The following is a 23,732-nucleotide window of genomic DNA, read 5'->3' on the forward strand; positions in this document are numbered from 1 at the left end:
CGATTCACGTCAAAGCAATTCTCAAAGTGATTGAAACTTTTCATTACTTTCGTCACTAGGTGAAGATAAACTTGATCAAAGCGAAACGCTTTACCAACACACGATTTCGAGATAAAATATAAGCAATGAATACTCAGCTCGAAATGTCAAATGTGTATGATCAAGTCTATATAGCATACGACTTTTGTCTCATAAGAAGTAGGAGATAAAATAGATAGACTTTTGAGTGATAGATAAGTTCAAGCCTCCACATACCTTTTTGTTGATGAAGTTCCACGGTTCCTTGTGTAGATCTTCGTCGTTGTCGTTGAATTGCCATGAAATCCTTGAGCTCAACTACACTTTTCTATCCTAGTCCGGGACTTAGCTATGTAGGCTAGAAATCAAGACTCATAATTTTGATCACTAACATTGACAAACATGCTTGAGATAACAACGCATGTGAGGTCGACCGAGCTATGCTATAACAATGTGCCGACTAAAGGATAACCGACAAGTTACGAAATCAATAGAATGCCGACGGTTGAAGCATTTACAAAAATAATACAGTCGACATCTTCGTCATTCATAGACCTTGCCGGCCAAAACTAGTCGGTATTTTATTCCTTCGTCGACTTTGCCGGCAGTTAGTCGGCATTGTCTTCAATCGTCGACCTTGCCGACTTTTCACATTTTCAGAACTGAAAGTGTTGATTGAACTCATGAGACAAAAGTTTTAATCTACTCAATTCATAATTTGAGAAGTTTTAAGCCCCATTTGAGATTGTTTTTTTTCAACCAAAAGCACTTTGTAACAAACTTGTAACAAACTTTTACCAAAAACTGTGTTTGGTAAATTTTTTTCAAAGTGCTTTTGGACAGAAGCACTTTCATTTTAGGCCTGCTTTTAAAAGCTACTCGGCGCTAGCTTTTAAAAGCTGGAAAAGCAGAAGCTGTGGACCCACATAATTCGATTTAATTGATTCTTTATTTTAACCTTATTAATTTATTATAAAGACAAGTTTTACCCTCAAATATTGTCCATTTAACATTATATTTCTAACTTTTATTTTATTTCTCTATTTTTTCATTTTTTATTTAAAATAATAAATACAATAATAATTAAAAATTATTATTTAAAATAATAAAAAATTTAAAAAATATGAAAATAATGATATTTTCTGAGCAAACCATAATCATAATTTTTTATTAAATAATAAAAAATAAAATAAATACTACTTATATTTTATTAAATATGTTAAAATTAGAAATATAATTTATTATAATAAAATTGTATTTAAAACTAATTTTTGAAATATGTCTATTTTCGTCATTAACTACATCACCAGCACTTTTAAATACTAGTTTACCAAACAGAATTTACAGTTTGTTAATTGCACAGTGCTTTTTAAATTATAGTTTACCAAACGTCATGCCGATTTATTTCCACAGCACAACACAGCACAATAGAAAAGCGCTTTTCTAAAATTCACATCAATACCAAACTAGCCTTTAATCTACTCAATTAATCAATCTAAACTCAATTAATTAAGCTAATCAGATTTTTAAACAAGGGTATATTAGCGATTTAGAAAATACAAGGTTAAGAGGTGTCTTGTTTTACTTCAAAATGACCCAGGTTTTGTCTCATTAGGTATACCCTAAGTAATCTAGATATGTCCCAATTTGTCCAGGGTACTAAACGCCAAATACCCCGAAAATAAATCGATTTTACATATAAATAGACGGTCCGTGAGTTATAACCCCAAATGTGTCACTATCCATCCACAAAAAACTCATCAAAACAAAAGTAACACAAAAACCCTAAAGAATTTGATGAGACCAATTTTGAAATTTGGGGTTTTTGTATCATTTTTAAAAATTTGGGGTTTTTGTATCAATTTTGTTTAACATGGAGTTTTAATGAATACCAACATTTGAATGGACTTTTTGTACCACAAGTTTGATCATCTTGGGTTTTTATGACTAGTTCTGATAAATACTCCCTTCGTTCCTTTTTAATAGACTGGTTTCTATAAATAAATGTTCTAAAAAAATAGGCTGGTTTCTAATTGGGAAAGTCAAATGTTACTTTAGTTTGGGACCACTTTCTCTTAACTTCTTTTGATGACAAGTGTCATGTGGAGCATTTCACTTTTTCTTTTGCTGACAAGTGTCATGGGGACCATTTCACTCCACCTTCTTTTATTGACAAATGTCATGATGACCACTTTCAATGATTAGTTCTCTTAATCCTTAATTTTCTCTAAAAACAAACCACTCTATTAAAAAGTGAAGGGAGCAGAAGATTAACAAAAGCGTTAAACCCATTAATCGAACGACTTTGTTTGTCTTAAAAGACATTAAAAAACAACATGTCCTTAGATTAGAGAGAGAAATCAAAAATCAAATTCAGACAAAACAAATAAGAACGAAAGCTCTTTCAAAAAAAAAATAAGAACGAAAGAGGAAAGCACGTCTGTTGGTGTCCGTAAGATAAAATCCGCCACATGTCATAACTCCAAACGTAGATTTCATGCTGACATGGCAAATCATAAAGGGAGTATAGTAGGATATAGAAAAGCGCGAAACAACCGGGATTAAGCCGTCCGAAATCAGAGAGAAAAAAAAGACCTCTTAGTTCCCCTCCCCCTTCCTTTGTCTGTTCTTTTCTTCTTCATCGTCTCCGCCTTTCTTTCTCAACAGAAGTCCGCGTTTTTCTTAGCAGAAGAAAGAAATAAACTCAAAATCTGCCATTTCTAGGGCACAGCACACACAATCAGCTCAAGAAATCACACAACATACAGATCAGATCTTGAATTCTTCATTTGTACTTGATCGATCTGCTTCTTTTGCTTAATCGATTGATGCTTCTCATTTTCAACCTAGATCGATTGTTTTAAATTATTTTGATTTTCTTGGATTTTTCTTCATTGGCATATAGATTTTGGTGTACGTTTGAGGGGAAAATCAGGAATTGGTGATTGTGTAAGGATTGAGATCCTTCTAGATCATTTTGTCTAGGAAGGATCTGGTCTAGGGATGGATTGTAAGAGGAGGAGCACTTACTGATGAAGACACTATTTTATGTGATTTTGAAATTCTATTGATGTTATTATTACAATGAAATGGGTTACATTGCTTAAGGACATAAAAGAAAAGGTTGGATTATCTCCATCTCCTTCTTCTGCTTCATCTTCACCTTCTCCTTCTGCTGCTGAATCACCAGCTTCAACATCTTCATCTGCTAGATATCAACATGATTTTTCTTCTGCTTCCCCTTCAAGGTTTGATCATTCGTCTCTTAACACTGAGAAGCATATGTGTGATTTTTCTGATGGGATTTTTTTTTTTTTTTTTTTTTTTTTTTTGAGAATTGAAGTAAATGTGTCATCATTTGGTTATTTAGATGTTTAAAACGAGAAGAGTGTGATGGTGAATTTTCTAGGAACGTTTTAATAGTTCTTAGCAAAATGTTGGTAACACTGCATTGTGCCAAAACCGGTAAACACACTAAGAAAAGTGCCGGTATATTGTGGTATGCCAGAACGGGAATGACTCATTTTGGTTATGTGTAAAGATACGTGCTTTGTCTCTTTGTCTCGACAGTGACAATGTACTTGATGGTGGATGGAAGAGTTTCTCGTATTTCATATTTGTCAACCTTTTCTTATTTCACATAGAGGATTTGAATAAATCAGACGAAGTCAAAACATGACCTTGTAAGAGTAGGCCTTCAAATTTAGTGTTTATATATAATAGTGGGACTTGGGCAGCTTGCCATGTTCATTTGTGCTCTTTGTTCTTATGACATCAAACAATCTATGCATGCTAGCTGGGTATGCTGTGGGTTCTTCATGAAGCCTTGGTACCATTAGCTCACCAGCTTTTAATATTAAGTTTACATGCAAGGGTTTACTGACAACGCATCAATACCATCGTCACCCCTTTCAGGTTACTGTTATCCTGTGCACCTCCTCTTACCGAGGATGCTGTTGCAAGTTATTGGAATCTAAGTTGATACATTTCGTTGCTGAATTGGCACTGCCAATTTTCTTGAACTTAGTCACCAGAGATGGTATTGCACCGTGGGTGCACAAAGTTATTGTTGATAGCCATATGATTACCACAGCTCTGTGCCTATGCTAAAGCCTTTGTCATCTCATGTGTCATGAGCTCAAGAACGGGTGTACTGTGGGACAAGGGTTTGGATGCCTGAGAATATATTTTTGCTAACGAAGATCCCTGGCCTGCATGTGCATTATTGTTAAACTTTAAACATGAGAGTTGATGTTATAAGTTGACCAACAATTTTTTTACCAGAATCAGTTGGATACCTCAACTTATAACCTTATACCCAGTTTCAGTGACAATTCACTTGCAAGACCTAAGATTAATTATTTGGGATCACATTGGAGTTGCTTAGTTTTAACATGTAACTTAAATGTAGGTTGAGAGTCAATAATATCACTGGTGAGTTCACAATAGCTTATGAAATTCTATACATTTATGCTTGAATGAGCAGCTGAGTATTAATCATGTTCAAACAAGTAATGGTTGCTAGTACTTGACCCCCTTAATACCTACTTGAGAAGGGAACACTTGGATTTACATGGTATTTATTAGCAAGCTTAAAAAAAGAAAATGATTTAGGTTCGCTTCTCTTAATATCTTACACACTAATGTTCTTGAGACTCTATTATTTTTTTATGTATAAACTGTTATAAATTCAAATGTTTATTAGGTATTTAATAATTTGGTGCAAAATGGAAGTTGTGGCATAAATATCCATACTGACACTTGTTTTCTGTTTGTTAAAGTAGAGACAAACATGAATTGGAATTGGAATTGGAATTCAAGAGATTTTGGGAGGAATTCCGGTCGTCCAGCTCTGAAAAGGTTCTCGTTTTATGCTATATCCGTCTTGTCCTATTCTCAAGTGTCTGGTTATATATATTTAATTATAATCGGTTTCTTACTGCCAATTTTATAAATGCTAATGCGTGTACAATTCTTCTGCGCAGGAGAAAGAAGTGGCATTGAACATGGCTGTAGATAGTTTCTGTAGATTAGTAAGGCAAAATGCAAATATAGCACAATTAGTTACCATGTAGGTGCTCTTTCTTTCCTCTTTGTAATTTTGTTGCTTTGTCTTATGTCCGCTGACTTTGTGTTCTATCACTATTTCTAGGAAATATATTTTCCCATTTACTGAAAATTTTACTGTTCAAATAACTATACTCCGCTACTACCATTTTGAACCATTCTGGTCTATTTTTGTAACAATTCTTCTTCAACTGATCAAGGTATAAACTGAGATTGATGTATTAAACCACCTTTTAATTGTCTGTGTTATTACATATGTTCACGCCTCTTGGTAATGGATGAGGTCGTAAACAGTTAAACCTTCTAGGCAAGCAGCCCTTGGCTAGAAGGGGGAGAGATGAAAAGGTTTTTATGTACAAATTTCAAGAGTTCTGGAAGTCTTACTTTTGTGTCTTTTTAGCTTTTTCTGAGAGTTATGTGCTCCCATGTGCAAATTGATTGAATATTTAACTTCTGCAATCTGCAGGTTAGTCGAAGCCCATATATTCTCCTTTGTTGTGGGAAGAGCCTTTGTAACAGATATTGAAAAGTTGAAAATTGCAAGCAAGACAAGGTCATTGGATGTTGTAAAAGTCATAGGATTTTTTTCAGAAGTCACCAAGGTCCGTCGTTTGATGGCTGCATGTCAATTTTTTTTCAATCTCTGAAGCATGATCTAACGCAATGTACATGTGTCTTGTGCAGGACGGTTTAAGTCATGGTGCAAATTTATTATATGCCGTAGAAGTCCTTGTATCTGGGGTAAGTTTTGTTCTCTTCAATATGTCTATGGGCCATGTGCTTTGTTATTGTGTTTAAGTAGGATGTAATTCTAATCCAAGCAATATTCTCTCCATTTCATTGTTTCCTCATTTATTTTGAAATTATGCGTCTTCCTCATATCCTGAAACCAAACTAAGAATATCTTTTATTGTTCACAGCCCACTGACAAACAATCTTTGCTCGACTCTGGCATTCTCTGCTGTCTCATACATATTCTTAGTGCGCTTTTGGTCCCTTTTGGGACCAGTGAAAGGCAGCTGACAACTGATGCAGAACAGCCGAATTTACTGGAAAACCCCCATGATGGGGATGGCAACAAGGTCCGCCGGCTTGAGGTAGTGTGCTTTTATAACATGGACTCTGAATTTTATAAATTTCCCTTAATGAGGTAAATGACAGAAATAGAACGTTTACTGGGTTGTACTGGATCTTTGATTATATTCAGGTAGAGGCAAGTGTAGTTCATATCATGAAAGCACTGGCAAGCCATCCTTCAGCTGCCCAGAGTTTGATTGAAGATGAATCACTTCAATTATTATTTCAGATGGTTGCAACCGGGTCTCTTACTGTTTTTGCTCGATTCAGGGAGGGTATTGTGCCATTGCATACCATTCAGCTCCATCGACATGCCATGCAGGTAAGTAGTACATGTGTTTCTACTAGGGAAGTGCAATAAAGAATTCTATCTCCATTTTACATTGCTAATATACAAAAGAAATTTATGCTTGATGGCAGATCCTTTAATGGATAATAACAGGATTGTAATGACCTTTCCATTCATTTACAGATAGTCAGTCTTCTTTTGGTCAATGATAATGGAAGCACAGCAAAATATATACGCAAACATCACTTGGTATGCTGTCACATTTTCGGAATTTTTTTCTTCAGTTTCTGGATGAACACCTTAGTTATCCGTTTCTTATGGATAGAAACCAAATATATGGTTAAAAAATGTGTATATTCATACTCTGATGTGAATTGCTGATCACTATAAACAACTGCCATCCACCCTTTGGGTGTGAGTTACTTTGAATTTTATGTTATCATTCTATACAGATCGCATGTGGCCATTTCCAATATATCAGCTTAATATTATGGGAATTATTCAAACCTTATGTTATCACTTTATCGTTAAATAAACGTCTATACATCAAACCTTTATGCTTTGGTTTCAGTTGATCGATGGTGTTGTTTGTCTGTTTCAACTATTATGATCTAATTAGTGTTGCTGGTATCCTTTCTAGGTAAAAGTTCTTTTAACGGCTGTCAAGGATTTCACACCTGAGACTGGAGACTCTGCTTACACTATGGGTATTGTGGACTTGTTGCTTGAATGTGTAGAATTGTCATACAGATCTGGTAAATATCCACTCTCTTTTGATCTAGTGTTTGTTGCATTTATAGTGGGCCTTTGGCGCTTCAGTCTCAATCTGGGCTGTCACTGATTTCCTTATCCTTCATATTGATTCTTAGAAGCTGGGGGGATCAGCCTCAGGGAGGATATACACAACGCCCATGGCTATCAATATCTTGTTCAGTTTGCCTTGATACTATCAGGATTGCAGAAAAAAACCCAAGGCATTCAGTATTCAAATTCCAAGCGTTCTTCTGAGGCAACTTCTGTTCCAGATAGTTCACATACATCACATAATGTTGCTAAACAAGATTCCACAGTCAGAGTGGACACCTCACCGCAACAGCTTTCTCCCTCGCTGTCCAGGTTGCTTGATGTTCTTGTTAATCTCTCACAAACAGGTCCCATTGAGATGATGGGAAGCAAAGGGTCCAAATCTACTCATAACAAGGCTGGCGCCCATGGAAGAAGTCATACACTATCTGCTGATAGGCTTGGAGATGAAAGCTGGGAGAAGGACAGTGCCAAAGTCAAAGATCTTGAAGCAATCCAGATGTTGCAGGACATATTTCTTAAGGTTGATAGCATAGATGTGCAGGCTGAAGTATTAAATAGAATGTTCAAGCTATTTTCAAGTCATATCGAGAACTACAAGTTGTGTCAACAATTACGAACAGTGCCTCTCTTCATCTTGAACATGTCAGGCTTTCCTTCTTCATTACAGGATATAATTCTGAAAATTCTAGAATATGCTGTAACTGTTGTGAATTGTGTTCCTGAGCAAGAATTGCTTTCCCTTTGCTGCTTACTACAGCAACCGATAACATCTGATTTGAAGCGCACCATCCTCTCCTTCTTCGTGAAATTATTATCATTTGATCAGCAGTATAAGAAGGTTCTTCGGGAAGTTGGCGTTCTGGAAGTTCTGTTAGATGACTTGAAGCAACACAAAATTTTGTCAGGTTTAGAGCAACAGAGTAAAACCTTCAGTGAACCTGAGAGGAAGACCAATTCAAGCAGCTTTAAGAAACACATGGATAGTAAAAATGCCATCATTTCTTCACCTAAACTCTTGGAATCCGGTTCTGGAAAATTTCCTCTTTTTGAAGTTGAGGATACAATTTCTATTTCATGGGATTGCATGGTTACCTTGCTAAAGAAAGCTGAGGCCAATCAATCAGCGTTCCGGTTATCTAATGGTGTTACCAATGTGCTCCCATTTTTGGTCTCTGATGTTCACCGTTCAGGGGTCCTTCGTACTTTATCATGTTTGATTATTGAAGATGTACCACAGGTCTGTTTGTTCATTTTCAACTTTTGGTTAGTGCTGGATATACAATTTTCTAAGGGTTTCCCATCTTACTTACATAGATAGTTATAATTCGTTGTGATAAAAACCACCCACATGCCTATTCGTTTTACATTAATGAAATATACTATCTGCTCACTAGAATAACTGAATTGTTTCAGGCTCATTCAGAAGAATTGGGTGCACTAGTTGAACTTCTACAAAGCGGGATGGTTTCAAGTGTTTCGGGATCTCAATACCAGCTGCATAGTGAGGCCAAATCTGACACTTTAGGGGCTTTATGGCGCATCTTAGGAGTTAATAACTCAGCTCAAAGGGTCTTTGGGGAAGCTACTGGATTCTCTCTTCTGTTAACTACTCTTCATAGTTTTCAAAGTGATGAGGGACATGCAGATGGTAAATCCTTATTGTCTCACATGAAAGTTTTTACATATTTGTTGCGCGTTATGACAGTTGGAGTGTGTGGAAATGCTGTAAACCGGGCAAGGCTACATACAATCATATCGTCTCAGACCTTTCACGATCTTTTGTCTGAGTCTGGCTTGCTTTGTGTTGATTGTGAGAAACAAGTTATCCAATTATTGTTGGAACTTGCACTCGAAATAGTTCTTCCACCATCCTGTACATTGACAGATGAGAGTGCCTTGCCACTGGATCCGAGTGAATCTGCGGCAGCTAATTTTCTTTTGAGTGCCACATCGGGGTCTTTTAGTCCTAGCAAAGAACGAGTGTACAATTCCGGTGCCATTGCGTTGCTGATTCGTTCTTTATTAAGTTTCACCCCAAAAGTTCAGTTACAAGTGCTAAGCTTCATCGAAAAGCTTTCACAGGGGGGCTCCTTTAACCAGGAAAATTTGACTTCTATAGGTGCGATGTAATGTAAATATCCTTTCTGATAATTATTTCTTTATTATCTTTTGTTAGTTTGCTTATCAATTTCGACGTGCTTATAATTTAGGTTGTGTGGGACTTCTCCTGGAGATCATTCACCCATTTCTATCGGGTTCATCACCATTGCTTGTCCATGCATTGAAAATTGTGGAAGTGCTTGGGGCATACAGGTTGGATTATGACTAAATTTTTTTTTTTTGTTATTTAAAGAGGTCTATCTTTCAAATGTTTTTTTTGTTATTCAAACAGATTGTGACTGAAATTTTTGTTTACGCATAATAGGTTATCATCAGCAGAGCTCCGAGTGCTACTTAGATGCATATTGCAAATTAGGTTGAATCCAGGTCACGTCCTTGTTGATATGATGGAGAGGTTAGTTCAGTCGGAAGATATGGCCTCGGACAATGTGTCACTAGCACCATGCTTGGAGATGAATATGAGCAAGCTTGGACATGCCTGTGTTCAGGTATCTTTGGGGGAAAGATCATGGCCTCCTGCTGCTGGTTATTCTTTTGTCTGTTGGTTTCAGTATAGAAATTTCCTAAAAGCTCTAGGAAAGGAAACTGAACCAGCTTCGAAGGCCGGACCTTCTAAGAGGAGGAGCACCTCTAGTAAACAACAGTCAAAGGGACAAATTTTGCGGATCTTTTCAGTTGGTGCTGTCGGTGATGGAAATGCATTCTATGCAGAACTTTATCTTCAGGATGATGGTGTTCTAACTCTTGCTACCAGCAATCTTCATCTTTGTCCTTTTCGGGGTTAGAGTTGGAGGAGGGAAAATGGTATCACCTTGCCATTGTTCATAGTAAACCTAGTGCCTTAGCTGGACTATTCCAAGCCAGCGTAGCATATGTCTATCTTAATGGAAAGCTGAAACATACAGGAAAGCTGGGATATTCACCATCTCCGACCGGAAAATCATTGCAAGTAACCATTGGGACACCGTCTTCTTGCTCGTGTAGTAGTGAATTATCATGGAGACTTCGTTGCTGTTATCTTTTTGAGGAGGTGCTCTCATCAGGCAGCATCTGCTTCATGTATATTCTTGGAAGAGGATATAGAGGTCTCTTTCAAGATACAGATCTTCTTCGATTTGTTCCTAACCAGGCTTGTGGTGGTGGTAGTATGGCCATCTTAGATTCATTGGATTCTGAGTCGCCTTTTCCATCTAATGTCCAAAAGGTTGATAGTGCTGGACGACAAGTGATTCCAAAGGCAGATGGCAGCGGTATTGTTTGGGATTTAGAAAGACTTGGAAACCTCTCTATGCAGCTCTCCGGTAAGAAGCTTATATTTGCATTTGATGGAACATCATTAGAAGCTGTTCGAGCAAATGGCACCTTATCGATTGTTAATCTAGTTGATCCGATGTCTGCTGCTGCCTCTCCATTGGTGGTGAGTGTCCAAGTTAACATCAATCTTGTTTTCGCATTATTGATCAACTTTTCGAACATGTAGGTTTATACTTAAAAGCAGTATAGGTTCCTGATTATAGCTTCTGCTTTGATTTCTAGGCATTCCTCGTTTTGGCCGTCTTCATGGGGATATTTATATTTAAGCAACGCGTACTTGGGGATAGCATACGTACAGTTGGTGGGATGGCTGTAGTCTTGGCTCTTGTTGAAGCAGCCGAAACCAGGGATATGCTGCACATGGCCCTGGCATTATTAGCTGGTGCACTTCATCAGAGTCCCGAGAATGTACGAGACATGCAAGCTTACAGAGGATACCATTTGCTGGCCCTCTTCTTGCATCGTAAAATGGGCTTGTTCGACATGCAGTCTCTTGAGATCTTTTTCAAGATTGCTGCGTGTGAGGCTTCTGTTTCAGAGCCTCAGAAGATGCACGAAATTCAAGCAATAGCTTCCCCTTGGTGGTATTCGCGAACCCTACTACGAGGATCTTAGTTTATCAAAATTTCCCGATGAGCTATCTTCAGTCGGATCTCATGGAGATATGGACGATTTTTCTGTGCAAAAAGATTCTCTTAGTCATATTTCAGAGCTTGAAAATAATGATATACCGGCTGAGACATCTAACTGCATTGTATTGTCAAATTCGGATATGGTTAAGCATGTCTTGCTAGACTGGACTTGTGGGTATTGACCCCTGTTTCAATTCAAATTGCTCTTCTAGGGTTTCTTGAGCGTCTGGTGTCTATGCATTGGTACAGGAATCATAATCTTACAGTATTACGGCGAATCAACCTTGTCCAACATCTGTTAGTAACTCTGCAAAGGGGCGATGTGGAAGTACCCGTTTTGGAGAAGCTGGTTGTATTGCTTGGGGTTATCTTAGAAGATGGATTTTTGGTTCCGAACTGGAACAGGTTGTCAAGTTTGTTATCATGACATTTGAACCGCCTAAAGTGTCACCGCGTCGTCAGATCCAGAGAGAGTCGATGGGGAAGCATGTAATTGTACGGAATATGTTACTTGAGATGCTTATTGACTTACAAATGACCATAGACACGGAAGAGATGTCAGAACAGTGGCATAAGCTAGTTTCATCACCAAGTTGATAGCATATTTTCTCGATGAAGCTGTTCATCCAACCAGTATGAGATGGATCATGATTCTTCTTGGTGTTTGTCTTGCATCTTCACCTACATTTTCACTTAAATTCCGCACTGGTGGGGGTTACCAAGGTTTGACCGTGTACTGCCTAGCTTCTACGATTCGCCGGAAGTGTACTACATCCTCTTCTGTTTAATATTTGGCAAACCTGTTTATCCGAGATTACCTGAAGTTCGCATGCTAGATTTTCATGCTCTTATGCCAAGCACTGGAAACTCAGGGGAATTGAAGTTTGTTGAGTTGTTGGAGCCTGTAATTGCCATGGCAAAATCCACGTTTGATAGGCTGACCATGCAGTCAATGCTTGCCCATCAAACTGGTAACCTTTCCCAGGTTGCTGCTAGTCTTGTAGCGGAGCTTGCTGAAGGTACAACTGATATGGCAGGAGAGCTTCAGGGGGAAGCTCTAATGCATAAAACATATGCAGCGCGCCTAATGGGTGGGGAAGCTGCAGCACCTGCTGCTGCAACTGCTATCCTCAGGTTTATGGTTGATCTAGCGAAAATGTGCCCTCCTTTCTCTGCTGTGTGTCGACGAGCGGAGTTTCTTGAAAGCTGTGTGGAATTATATTTTTCTTGTGCAAGGTTTGAAAGGATTCTTTTGCTATTACTGGCATGATATCATCTTAGGGCTTTGGTCGAATCTCGTCGATTCTCTTAGTTATTTATTTCTCTGAGCAGACTATTGTGTGTCTTGCAGGGCGGCTTATGCAGTAAAGATGGCCAAAGATCTCTCGTATAAAACCGAAGAAAAGAACCTAAATGATTCTGATGATACCCACAGTTCACAAAATACATTCTCCAGCTTGCCTCATGAACAGGAACAGTCTGGTAAGACTTCGATAAGTGCCGGAAGTTTTCCTCAGGGTCAAGCAAGTACTAGCTCTGACGATGTACTTGGGCCTCAGAACTATATGGTGCCTCATAAATCGGAGGACACAGCTACTTTATCACAGAAGGAGTCCGGCAAGCCAAAATTAGGAATTGATGTCCTTGCTGTTAAAGGTTTTAATGCCGAAACCCTTGATCAGATATCTAGGGTTGCTTCTGGTGCTGATGAATCTAAGTTCTCTAATGCTAATGGTACACCATATGCTATTCATGTTGCAGAATCATCAAGTTCGATGTCTTTTAATCTTCCCATGTCTCCTGCTTTGTCTGAGAATTCTACTTCAAAAATCCCACTGTCTCCCTCACCATCCCCAATGCTTGCCTTGACATCTTGGCTCGGCAGCTCTGTCAGTAAGGAAGTGAAATCTCAATCAGTTGCTACTCCATCAATGGGATCTTCTGTATCTGGATATCAATATGATGTAACTCAGGATTTAAAGTCCAGTTCGCAAGGGTTGGCATCTGGAAACACGTCTTTCGCTGTCAATTCTAAGCTTTTACTTGAAATCGATGATTCTGGTTATGGTGGGGGTCCATGTTCTGCAGGAGCTACTGCTATTTTAGATTTCTTGGCGGAAGTTCTTGCTGACATTGTGGCAGAGCAGATTAAAGCAGTTCAGGTTATTGAGAGCATTCTGGAGACTATTCCTCTCCATGTGGATCCAGATTCTGCATTAGTGTTTCAGGGTCTCTGTCTTGGTAAGCTAATGAACTTCCTTGAAAGACGTCTCTTGCGAGATGATGAGGAAGATGATAAAAAGCTAGATAAGACTCGGTGGTCTCCAAATTTGGATCACTTGTGTTGGGTGATTGTGGATCGTGTTTACATGGGTGCCTTCCCTAAGCCAGTTGCTGTGCTGGGAACTCTAGATTTTTTGTTATCCATGTTACAGTTGGCTAATAAAGATGGTCGTGTTGAAGAAGCAGCTCCATCTGGAAAGAGTCTTCTGTCTCTTACGAGAGGCATCAAGCAGCTTGATACATATGTGCATGCACTTCTGAAAAATACAAACCGTATGATAATGTATTGTTTCTTACCATCATTCTTGATCACTCTTGGTGAGGAGAGCCTGCTTGCACGCCTAGGGTTGCAGGTGGAACCTAAGAAGAGTTTGGCTTCTAACACTTGCAATGAAGAAGAATCGAAGAGATGTTACCACTCTCTTACAGTTATTGGTTGCTCATAAACGGATTATATTTTGTCCCAGTAATGTCGATACTGATCTGAATTGTTGCCTTTGCATAAGCTTACTTTCTCTTCTTCACGACCAAAGACGGGCTGCACAGAACATGGCAGTGGATATTATTAAGTATCTATTGGTTCATCGCAGGGCTGCGCTGGAAGAGTTGCTTGTTTCTAAAGCAAACCAAGGCCAACATTTGGATGTATTGCATGGTGGGTTTGACAAATTATTAACAGGAAGTCTATCATTATTCTTTGAATGGTTTCAGAGTGCAGAACAAATGATTAACAGAGTGTTGGAGAGTTGTGCCGCCATTATGTGGGTGCAGTATATCGCTGGTTCATCGAAATTTCCCGGGGTGAGGATAAAGGGCATGGAAGACCGTCGAAGGAAAGAAATGAACAGGAGATCTCTTGAAAATTCAAAAGTCGATTCAAGACACTGGGAGCAAACAAATGAGCGTAGATACGCACTTGAGTTGGTCCGTGATGAGATGTCTACTGAGTTAGAGTAATCCGTCAGGATAAATACGGTTGGGTCATGCATGCGGAGAGTGAGTGGCAAACCCACCTTCAACAACTTGTACACGAGCGAGGGATATTCCCTATGCGGAAGTCCACTGCTAGTGAGGAACCAGAGTGGCAACTCTGTCCTATCGAAGGGCCTTATAGAATGCGCAAAAAGCTTGAGCGCTCAAAATTGAAAATTGATACCATTCAGAATGTACTTGACGGCTGGTTTGAATCGAGGGACACTGAGCTCTCAAAAGGGAAAAATGAAAACATTCTGGACGCTTCTGAAACTGATTCCGACTCATTTTTCCATCTTTTATCTCAAGGTACCAAAAAGAAGTGCTTCGACGGTGGTGATTACAACGAGTCCTTTTTCAAAGATGCAAATAACGCTAATGAGGGAGATGCCGCCTCTGCTAAGTTAGGGTGGAATGATGACAGAGCAAGCAGTATTAATGAAGCAAGTCTTCATTCTGCTCTAGAGTTTAATGGCAAGTCTAGTGCAGTTTCTATCCCCATAACTGATAGCATACATGCAAAATCTGAAGTAGGTTCCCCTGTTCAGTCTTCTTTTATTAAAACTGATGAGATTGAAGAGTCGGAGGAGAATTTGGATAAGGAACTGACTGATAATGGGGAATATTTAATTAGACCATATCTGGAACCTCATGAAAAGATTAGATTCAGATATAACTGTGAGCGAGTTATAGGTCTTGACAAGCATGACGGCATATTTCTCATAGGGGAGCTTTGTTTGTATATTATTGAGAATTTTTACATTGATGACTCTGGATGCATATGCGAAAAGGCATTTGAAGATGAACTCTCTGTGATTGATCAAGCTTTGGGTGTGATGAAAGATGTTGGTGGCAGTTCAGATTTTCAATTGAAATCCCCCTCTTCTTCTTGGGACGCAACAGGTAAATCTTTGGTTGGAGGAAGGGCATGGGCTTACAATGGTGGTGCATGGGGAAAGGAGAAAGTGTGTGCGAGTGGTAATCTGCCTCATCCTTGGCGTATGTGGAAGCTTGACAGTATTCATGAAATTTTAAAGCGTGATTATCAGTTGCGTCCTGTTGCTGTTGAGATATTTAGTATGGATGGATGCAACGATCTTCTTGTTTTCCACAAAAAAGAGAGAGAGGAAGTTTTCAAAAATCTGGTTGCCATGAATCTGCCAAGAAATAGCATGTACGTGTCAACTCTCCAGTAACCTTTATCTTTATGTACATTGAAATTTAACCTAATTCCGCAATATATCCTTTTATGATTTTCTGCAACAGGTTGGATACTACCATTTCTGGGTCATCAAAGCCAGAAGGGAGTGAGGGAAGCCGCCTTTTCAGAATAATGGCCAAATCCTTCTCCAAGAGGTGGCAAAATGGAGAAATTAGCAATTTCCAGTACCTCATGCACCTCAATACTCTTGCAGGACGTGGATACAGCGATCTTACTCAATATCCAGTATACCCATGGGTTCTTGCAGACTATGAGAGCGAAACTTTGGATTTATCTGATCCTAATACATTTCGCAAGCTTGACAAACCAATGGGATGCCAGACAGCAGAGGGGGAGGAAGAATTTAAGAAAAGGTGTACTAATTCATACCAACCCGCACTTTTCTTTCATTATAACTTCATTTTCTTCTATATTTTTCTTCCTGAAAATTATATTGAAGTGGCCGTATTAAGTATGGCAATACGCGCAAATTTTAGAAAGAACATATAGATGAAGAAAAGTTATTCATGTGCTAATGTCAAGCCTTTCTCCTTAATGTACAGTTTTGCTAATAGGTTCTTTTCCTTCTATTGTTTCAGATACGGAAGCTGGGACGATCCAGATGTTCCTAAATTCCACTATGGTTCACATTATTCAAGTGCTGGAATTGTACTGTTCTATCTGCTTCGTCTCCCACCATTTAGTACAGAGAACCAGAAGCTACAAGGTGGCTCATTTGACCATGCAGACCGTCTTTTTAACAGCGTGAGGGACACATGGTTTAGTGCTGCTGGAAAGGGTAACACATCTGATGTGAAGGAACTGATTCCAGAGTTCTTTTACATGCCCGAGTTCCTGGAAAATCGGTTTGATCTCAACTTGGGTGAAAAACAATCAGGAGAGAAGGTTTGTTCTGTCTACATCAGCCTCTAAGTTGATCTACCCACGAAGTTATCTGAATACCACTCTCTTCAACATTTAACCGAGAATGATATGTGTGTGTTTCCTTGTAGGTTGACAATGTCATTTTGCCACCATGGGCTAAAGGTAGTGCAAGAGAATTTATTAGGAAACACCGCGAAGCTCTTGAATCAGAGCATGTTTCAGAAAATCTGCATCACTGGATAGACCTTATCTTTGGATATAAGCAAAGGGGAAAGGTATGTGGAAAGAGTCTTTTTCCCACCATTCAAATTCCAGCATATGAACCGCATTATTTTCTTGTTTCTAATGGACAGTTTTTTTGGATTTCGAGGCCTTCCCAAACTCATTGTTGCTTTAAAGTTTAAAGTTTTGTTCTATATTCTAATTCACCTTGAATAATTTACAGGCGGCTGAAGACGCAGTCAATGTCTTTTATCATTACACATATGAAGGGAGTGTGGACATAGACTCCATTGACGAACCTGCAATGAAGGCTTCAATTCTAGCACAGATTAACCACTTCGGACAGACGCCAAAGCAGTTATTTCAAAAACCCCATGTGAAGCGACGGTCTGACAGGAAGGTTCCCCCTCATCCACTCAGGCACTGTAACCATCTGGTTCCTCACGAAATCCGCAAATCTTCATCTTCAATAACTCAAATTGCCACTTTCCATGAGAGGATTCTTGTGTCTGGCCCAAATAACTTGCTGAAACCTAGGACATATAACAAGTATGTCGCATGGGGGTTCCCAGACCGTAGTTTGAGATTCATAAGCTATGATCAAGATAAGCTTCTTTCCACTCATGAGTGTCTTCATGGAGGGAACCAAATCCAGTGCGCTGGAGTAAGCCATGATGGTCAGATCCTTGTTACTGGTGCTGATGATGGTGTTGTCTGTGTCTGGCACATCAACGAAGACATACCTCGCAACTACCGTAACTTACAATTGGAGCGAGCCCTTTGTGCCCACACAGCAAGGATCACATGCCTCCATGTCAGTCAGCCTTACATGCTCATAGTGACTGGTTCAGAAGATTGCACAGTCATTTTGTGGGATCTCAGTAGTTTGATATATGTGAAGCAGCTCCCTGAATTCCCGGCACCAATATCTGCAATCTATGTGAATGATCTGACTGGAGAAATTGTGACAGCAGCTGGAATTGTGCTTTCGGTCTGGAGCATCAACGGTGACTGCCTTGCTGTGGTCAACACTTCCCAACTTCCGTCCGATTTTATCCTCTCAGTGACAAGTGTGACATTCTCTGATTGGCAGGACACAAATTGGTATGTTACAGGACATCAGAGTGGGGCCGTGAAGGTGTGGCAAATGGCTCATTTCTCTGATGAAGCTAGCAGAAGTAGCAAGTCAACAAGCACTGGTGGAACAGGGTTGGGAATCAGGGACGGTGAAAAACAGCCAGAATACCGATTAATCCTTCACAAGGTATTGAAGTCCCATAAGCATCCTGCAACGGCTCTTCATCTGACCAACAACCTTAAGCAGTTATTGAGTGGGGATTCTGCTGGGCACCTAATCTCTTGGACTCTGCCTGATGAGAGTGTGAGGGGGGTATCATCTAATCAGGGGTAAAATTGGACCTCCTCAACTGATGATAAATATCGCCAGTGGTTTGATAATTGCAGCTTTAGTCCACCCGTTGAGGCAAGCTAGCTTTGGTAATCTCCCTGTAAAACCTTGCTTGGGTTTCCTGGGTCCTTGACGAGAAGAAGGAAAAGGATTGTATGTTGTGTGTGCAAAGGATACATAAGTGAAACGATACGAAGGAGCTGATCCAATTGTAGTTGTAATCATGAAATCACTATTTTGGACTCAGAAAACCTTCCACAAGCTGTTGATGGTGAGACTTACACGGGGACTTAAACTACCAATGAGCTATATCTATCCTACGTGATTGTGTGGGCAAAGGAAGATGATCGAGATTAGTGTTTACTTTTCGGAGTCCAGCCAGCTTGTGGTTGTTGAAAGCAGGCGGACATATTTAATTGTTCGGTCGATCTGTTTCGCTGGTTGAAATGCAGCGGTGTATACGTGTTTTCAGTGTAAATAGTGGGGTGTGATTATTAGCCCGTGTAGTAAACTGAATGTATAGTGGGGAGAGAGTGGACGCATGATGGAAAGAGTAGTGTAAGCTAAAAAGTGGCCGAGGGAAGATAAAGCAAAAGATAAATGAAAATGTTAGAAATGATTATTTAATTATTGATCTACAAGCTCTCCCTTAAATTTCATGTATGGATTGCAATTTAGCCATTTTTTGGTTTGCAGCGGAATGAATTCGTATCTGCTCTCAACTTAACCTCTCATTTTGTGCAAAACTTGGGTTTTGAAGTTTAAGCTTTCAGAAATTCATTTCCAGTGGCGTGTTTGGTTCTAATTAGACAGTTGGTTACCCTTGCAGAATGCAGATATTTACAAGTTAACATTCCAAAACATCAATTCAGTAATTAAATACTCCATCCGTCCTAGTTTACTTGTCAAAATTGAGTTTTTTTTTAACAAAAGTGTACCAAGAAATTACTATATTCCCACTAAAATTATTTAATTATCAAGAAAGAAATAAAAATTAGGATACAAAAACTAGTATATTAAACAAGTAATTTGAAAAATTGATGATGTATGAGGAAGTAATTTGAATTTGTTTCAAGTTTTTGCAAAATCCTATTTTGGCAAGTAAACTAGGACGGAGGGAGTATCAAATACAGATGATATAATTCCAATTAGGCTTACAAAAGTTAAACTTTAACTGTAAACCCACCAAAATACAAAATTAACGACTAAGATTAGTGGTTTTAAATGGAGTTTAGATTTTTACCATTTATGGAGGACTAAATTAACCTTACCCATTAATAATTATAATAAAAAAATAAAAAAGCTATATACTGACTTCCGGTGGATTAGTTACCTTATTTAACGGTCCATCAACATGAGTTCCGGTCAATTTGTTACCTTATTTAACGGTCCATCAACATAATTTCCGGTTTTAATCAAAGAGTAAGCTTTCTTCCACTTCTATTCTTAAGATTTTTACTTTCTTTTTTATTTTATTTTTCACAGAAAGTTTTACTTCGTTCTTTATTTCTTTCATCAAAAGAAAGTCCATTATTGGACTTGTTAATCTCAACTGCCAATAAGAAGTTGAATGAAAGTGCAACCTTGTTGGTTTTAATATTATGATTCACGTGCTACTAAATCTGTTTTTCGTGAGCAATACAGATGCCATGGAACTTTTATATACTATAGAAGAAGAAGAGCTTCCACTGCATATCATCATCAAGAACATGATTTTTCCTTGAATCGGACGGATACGAAGAAGAGTTATAATTCTTACAGCCATCACGTGCAGGAGAGGAAAACTATAAAGAAATTATTATACTGAAAGTCTATAACTAACCACTATTGAAAGGGAGGGAAAGTGAGATACCAAACCAGTAGTTATGGAGACGGAGTTAATAGAGTAACGAAATTTGTGATTTTATCATCATTATTATATTCTACATTTTTCACATTGTTTCAAATGAAAAATATATTTTTCACCATATTCGTTTCAAATGAAAATTGATGTTTTCACCGTAGTTTCGAGTGAAATATTTTCCTTTCACCTGGATCATGAATGAAAATTTATATTTTCACCCTAGTTTTGGAGTGAAATATTTTCTTTTCACTTGGGTTTGAATGAAAATTATATTTTCACCGTAGTTTTAGGGGTAAATTTATTATTTTCACCTGGTTTTTGAGCAAAAATTATATTTTAACCGCGTTTCGTGTGAAAACCTGATTCATCGCAATCTTTCCTGGTATGATAGGAAAAATATTAAATATTCTCCAATATTTATGTTCCGTTTGAAAATTGAGAAAATTATTTCTAGCCCAATTATTTATTTTTCAGTATTAAAAACCCATCAATAAGTTTACATATATCAAAATAAAACTAGTGACAAAACCCCTAGGTGAACAAACTAGTGATAAGAAAAAACCGGTCATATTATTTCTACCAAATAAAAACCGTTTCAAATAAAATTGGGACAAAAACCCCAAACCAAATAATAATGTGTAAATTTAGTTTTTGTTACTTTAAAAAAAGACAAACATGCCCTTGGCCTTTTCTTCTTCTTCTTCTTCTTCTCTGTTTTCTTTTTTCTTCTTTCTTCCGTCTCCTTCTCCCACCACCATCATCACCAGCAGCAACAATGGATCTCCACGAAGACCAACAATAATTTTATTCTTCCCCGACACACCACTACACGTCCGTATCTCACCACTACCACCACCCTCCTCCGCTTCCTTCAATTCCTTCACCACCAACACCATTTCCACCACCGTAAACATCACCACCCCCAACTCCTCGCCAAGAATAGAATAGCACAATTCCATCATCGAACCCACGAACACCAGTATATCACCACTACTAAACCCACGATAGGGTTTTTCATACCTTTTATTCTGTATATATATACTGATGTGAATCTTCATCGTTTCTACATGAAATCTATACAAGGTATACTTCTTTTCTAATCTATTTTAACACATAATAATTTCTATGATTCAATTTGTTATCAAGCAAATCTGATTTGGGTTTTTTACAATTTCTATGAATATATTTGTTATCAAGCAAATTTGATTTGGGTTTTTTTACAATTACTATGATTCAATTTGTTATCAAGCAAATCTGATTGGGATTTTTTTTTTACAGAGGGTTTGCTACGAATCAATTGCAAGTTGCTAGTACCATCTTCATCCTCTTTCTTTTCCTTATCATCTTTGTTTATGCATGAACATTTATCATTCTTCTTATTATTGTGTATGTTGTCTTTTGATTTTTTTTCAATTGCATGTTACTGATATCATCTTCATAGTTTGATGATTTAGGTTGTCTTTTGATAGTGATTGTTAAATTTGTAATGAACATCTGTTGATAGTGGTTGTTAATTCTATAACGAACATCTAATAGATCTAAGTTAGAATAATATACCCAATTTGGGAAAGAAACTTTTATATTTGATTGAATCAGTAAGTGAGCAAGACTAGCTTGTGTTTTTGTTTTCATTAATTCATTATGCTCATGACAAGCTTTGTTTGAGTAATTATTATCTCTCTGCCCATGTTTTCAAGGTTATAGAATCCAGTAATGAGACCATATTGTGTTGCGTGGCCATTATTAACTTTCATGAAGAGTTTGTTTAGCAATAGCTTACATAGTCGGTTAATTATAGAGTATGGGGAGTGATCAATCATCCAACCCCCAAACTGGAAGGAAAAATTGGACTCCTCCCATGGATCGACTGTTCATGGGTCTAATGGCAGACCAAGTACATGAAGGACAACTACTTGATGGTCAGTTTAGCAAACATGCTTGGACGCACATTGTCGATAATTTCATGCAGAGTTTTGGTTCTTCTTTTACCAAGGATGTGTTGAAAAACCGTATGAAAACTTTGAAGAAAAACTATGTTGCTGTAAGTACTCTTAGAGGTCAAAGTGGATTTGGATGGGACCAGTCGCGAGAAGTTGTGGTTGCTGATGATGTTGTATGGGATGAATATATCAAGGTGTGTTATGTTATTCTGTAACAATTGAATGAATTTGGATTTTTCGTTTTGAAAGACATGGTGGAAGGTTGGTTGTTCTTGTTGGTGAATGAGTATGTTGCACCAGTCTAAGGAACAAAGTCATGTTCATGTTTAAGATTTAGTTATGATGATTTGGGAGCTAAATATGTAACATATTGATTTTTGATGTAGCATAGAGCATGGATCTGTGTTGCTGTGTTTTTGCTGTCTTGGTTAGGGCTACAAGGGTGAGAAGAAGATGGTCAATGAAGCAGATGGTGCTGCTGTGGATAGACGGAGGATGAAAGTAGAGCTGAGTTATAGCAGATGATGCTGTAAACTAGAGAAGAAATGAAGTTTAAATGAAGTGCAGCTACTGATGAATTCTGATGAAACCAATTATGGTTTCATCTTATTTATGATGAAACCATAATCGGTTTCATCGTATTTATGCTGGAACCAAAATAGGTTTCATCATTTTTTGTTGGAACCCTTTTTGGTTTCATCATTTTTTACTGTTGTTTATTTGGTTTCGTTTGCCATATGAACATTATCCTTGTACCTTACTTTCTTACATACAATTATTGGTAGTTGTACTTACCATCAAGATGTTTCTTTTACGGATGAACTAGCACAGACTTACAATTGAAACTTCATTTAAACATGGTTCCTATATCACACATGAGTTTAAATCTCTTTTAAGTTTGGTTTGAAATCGAACACACAACTAAATCAATTCGACAAGAAAAAATGAATTCAACGGTTGAAACCATTCATAAGCAATTGAAATCTCTTAGAAAATATTATAAGCATTTTGACAGGAAATATATAATGTTGCAAAATGCTATCACAACTTTCTAACAAGTATTACAACTAGTTGATAGTTACACCAATGTTTTCATTGATCTGCTTTTGCCATCAGGATTTTGAATGCCAACTTTGCTCTCATGTTTCCCATCTTTTATGATATCCCCTCTTCAGAAACTTCATTTTCCCTTGAACAAGCTCTTCATGCAATAGCTGAAATGAACTCCAAAATTTCACCTGAAATTACAAACAAATATTTCAAGCACCCAAAAAAGAAATTGATTCACAAATTACAAACACACATAGTTTATTTTAGCATTTCAAAATCAACATAATTGGATTTTAACTTATCCTTTTTGCTCACAACATGTATAGCTTTTAGAATTTGTACGTTTCTGGTTGATTAATTGTGTCATCGATCTCTTAAACGTGGTCAAACCGAATCTGGAAATGGTGAAACCAAATCTGGTTACATCACATAAACTTTAAGTAAAAAAATCAACATAAATTGATTCCAAGCATATATAAACCATAATTAAAAATGATGAAACCAAATTTGATTGCATCAAAGAAACCAATTAGTAAAAACATCAACAAATTTGGTTCCAACTATAAGTAAACCATAAATGAAAATGATGAAACCATAATTGGT

General features: G+C 37.9%; 1 protein-coding gene and 1 pseudogene across 1 annotated transcript; both read left to right on the forward strand.

Annotated features, from left to right (window-relative positions):
- The first annotated feature begins 2,596 nt into the window (after window positions 1-2,596).
- Window positions 2,597-19,018, forward strand: LOC113317989 (annotated as a pseudogene).
- Window positions 19,019-21,940: 2,922 nt separating this feature from the next.
- LOC113316159 (L10-interacting MYB domain-containing protein-like) lies at window positions 21,941-22,604 on the forward strand. Its single transcript, XM_026564378.1, has 2 exons — window positions 21,941-22,273; window positions 22,512-22,604. The coding sequence occupies exons 1-2, from the start codon at window positions 21,941-21,943 to the stop codon at window positions 22,602-22,604; spliced, it is 426 nt and encodes a 141-aa protein (XP_026420163.1).
- The last annotated feature ends 1,128 nt before the right edge of the window (window positions 22,605-23,732 follow it).

The sequence above is a fragment of the Papaver somniferum genome, chromosome 10 (genome assembly GCF_003573695.1).
Source record: "Papaver somniferum cultivar HN1 chromosome 10, ASM357369v1, whole genome shotgun sequence".
NCBI lineage: Eukaryota > Viridiplantae > Streptophyta > Magnoliopsida > Ranunculales > Papaveraceae > Papaver > Papaver somniferum.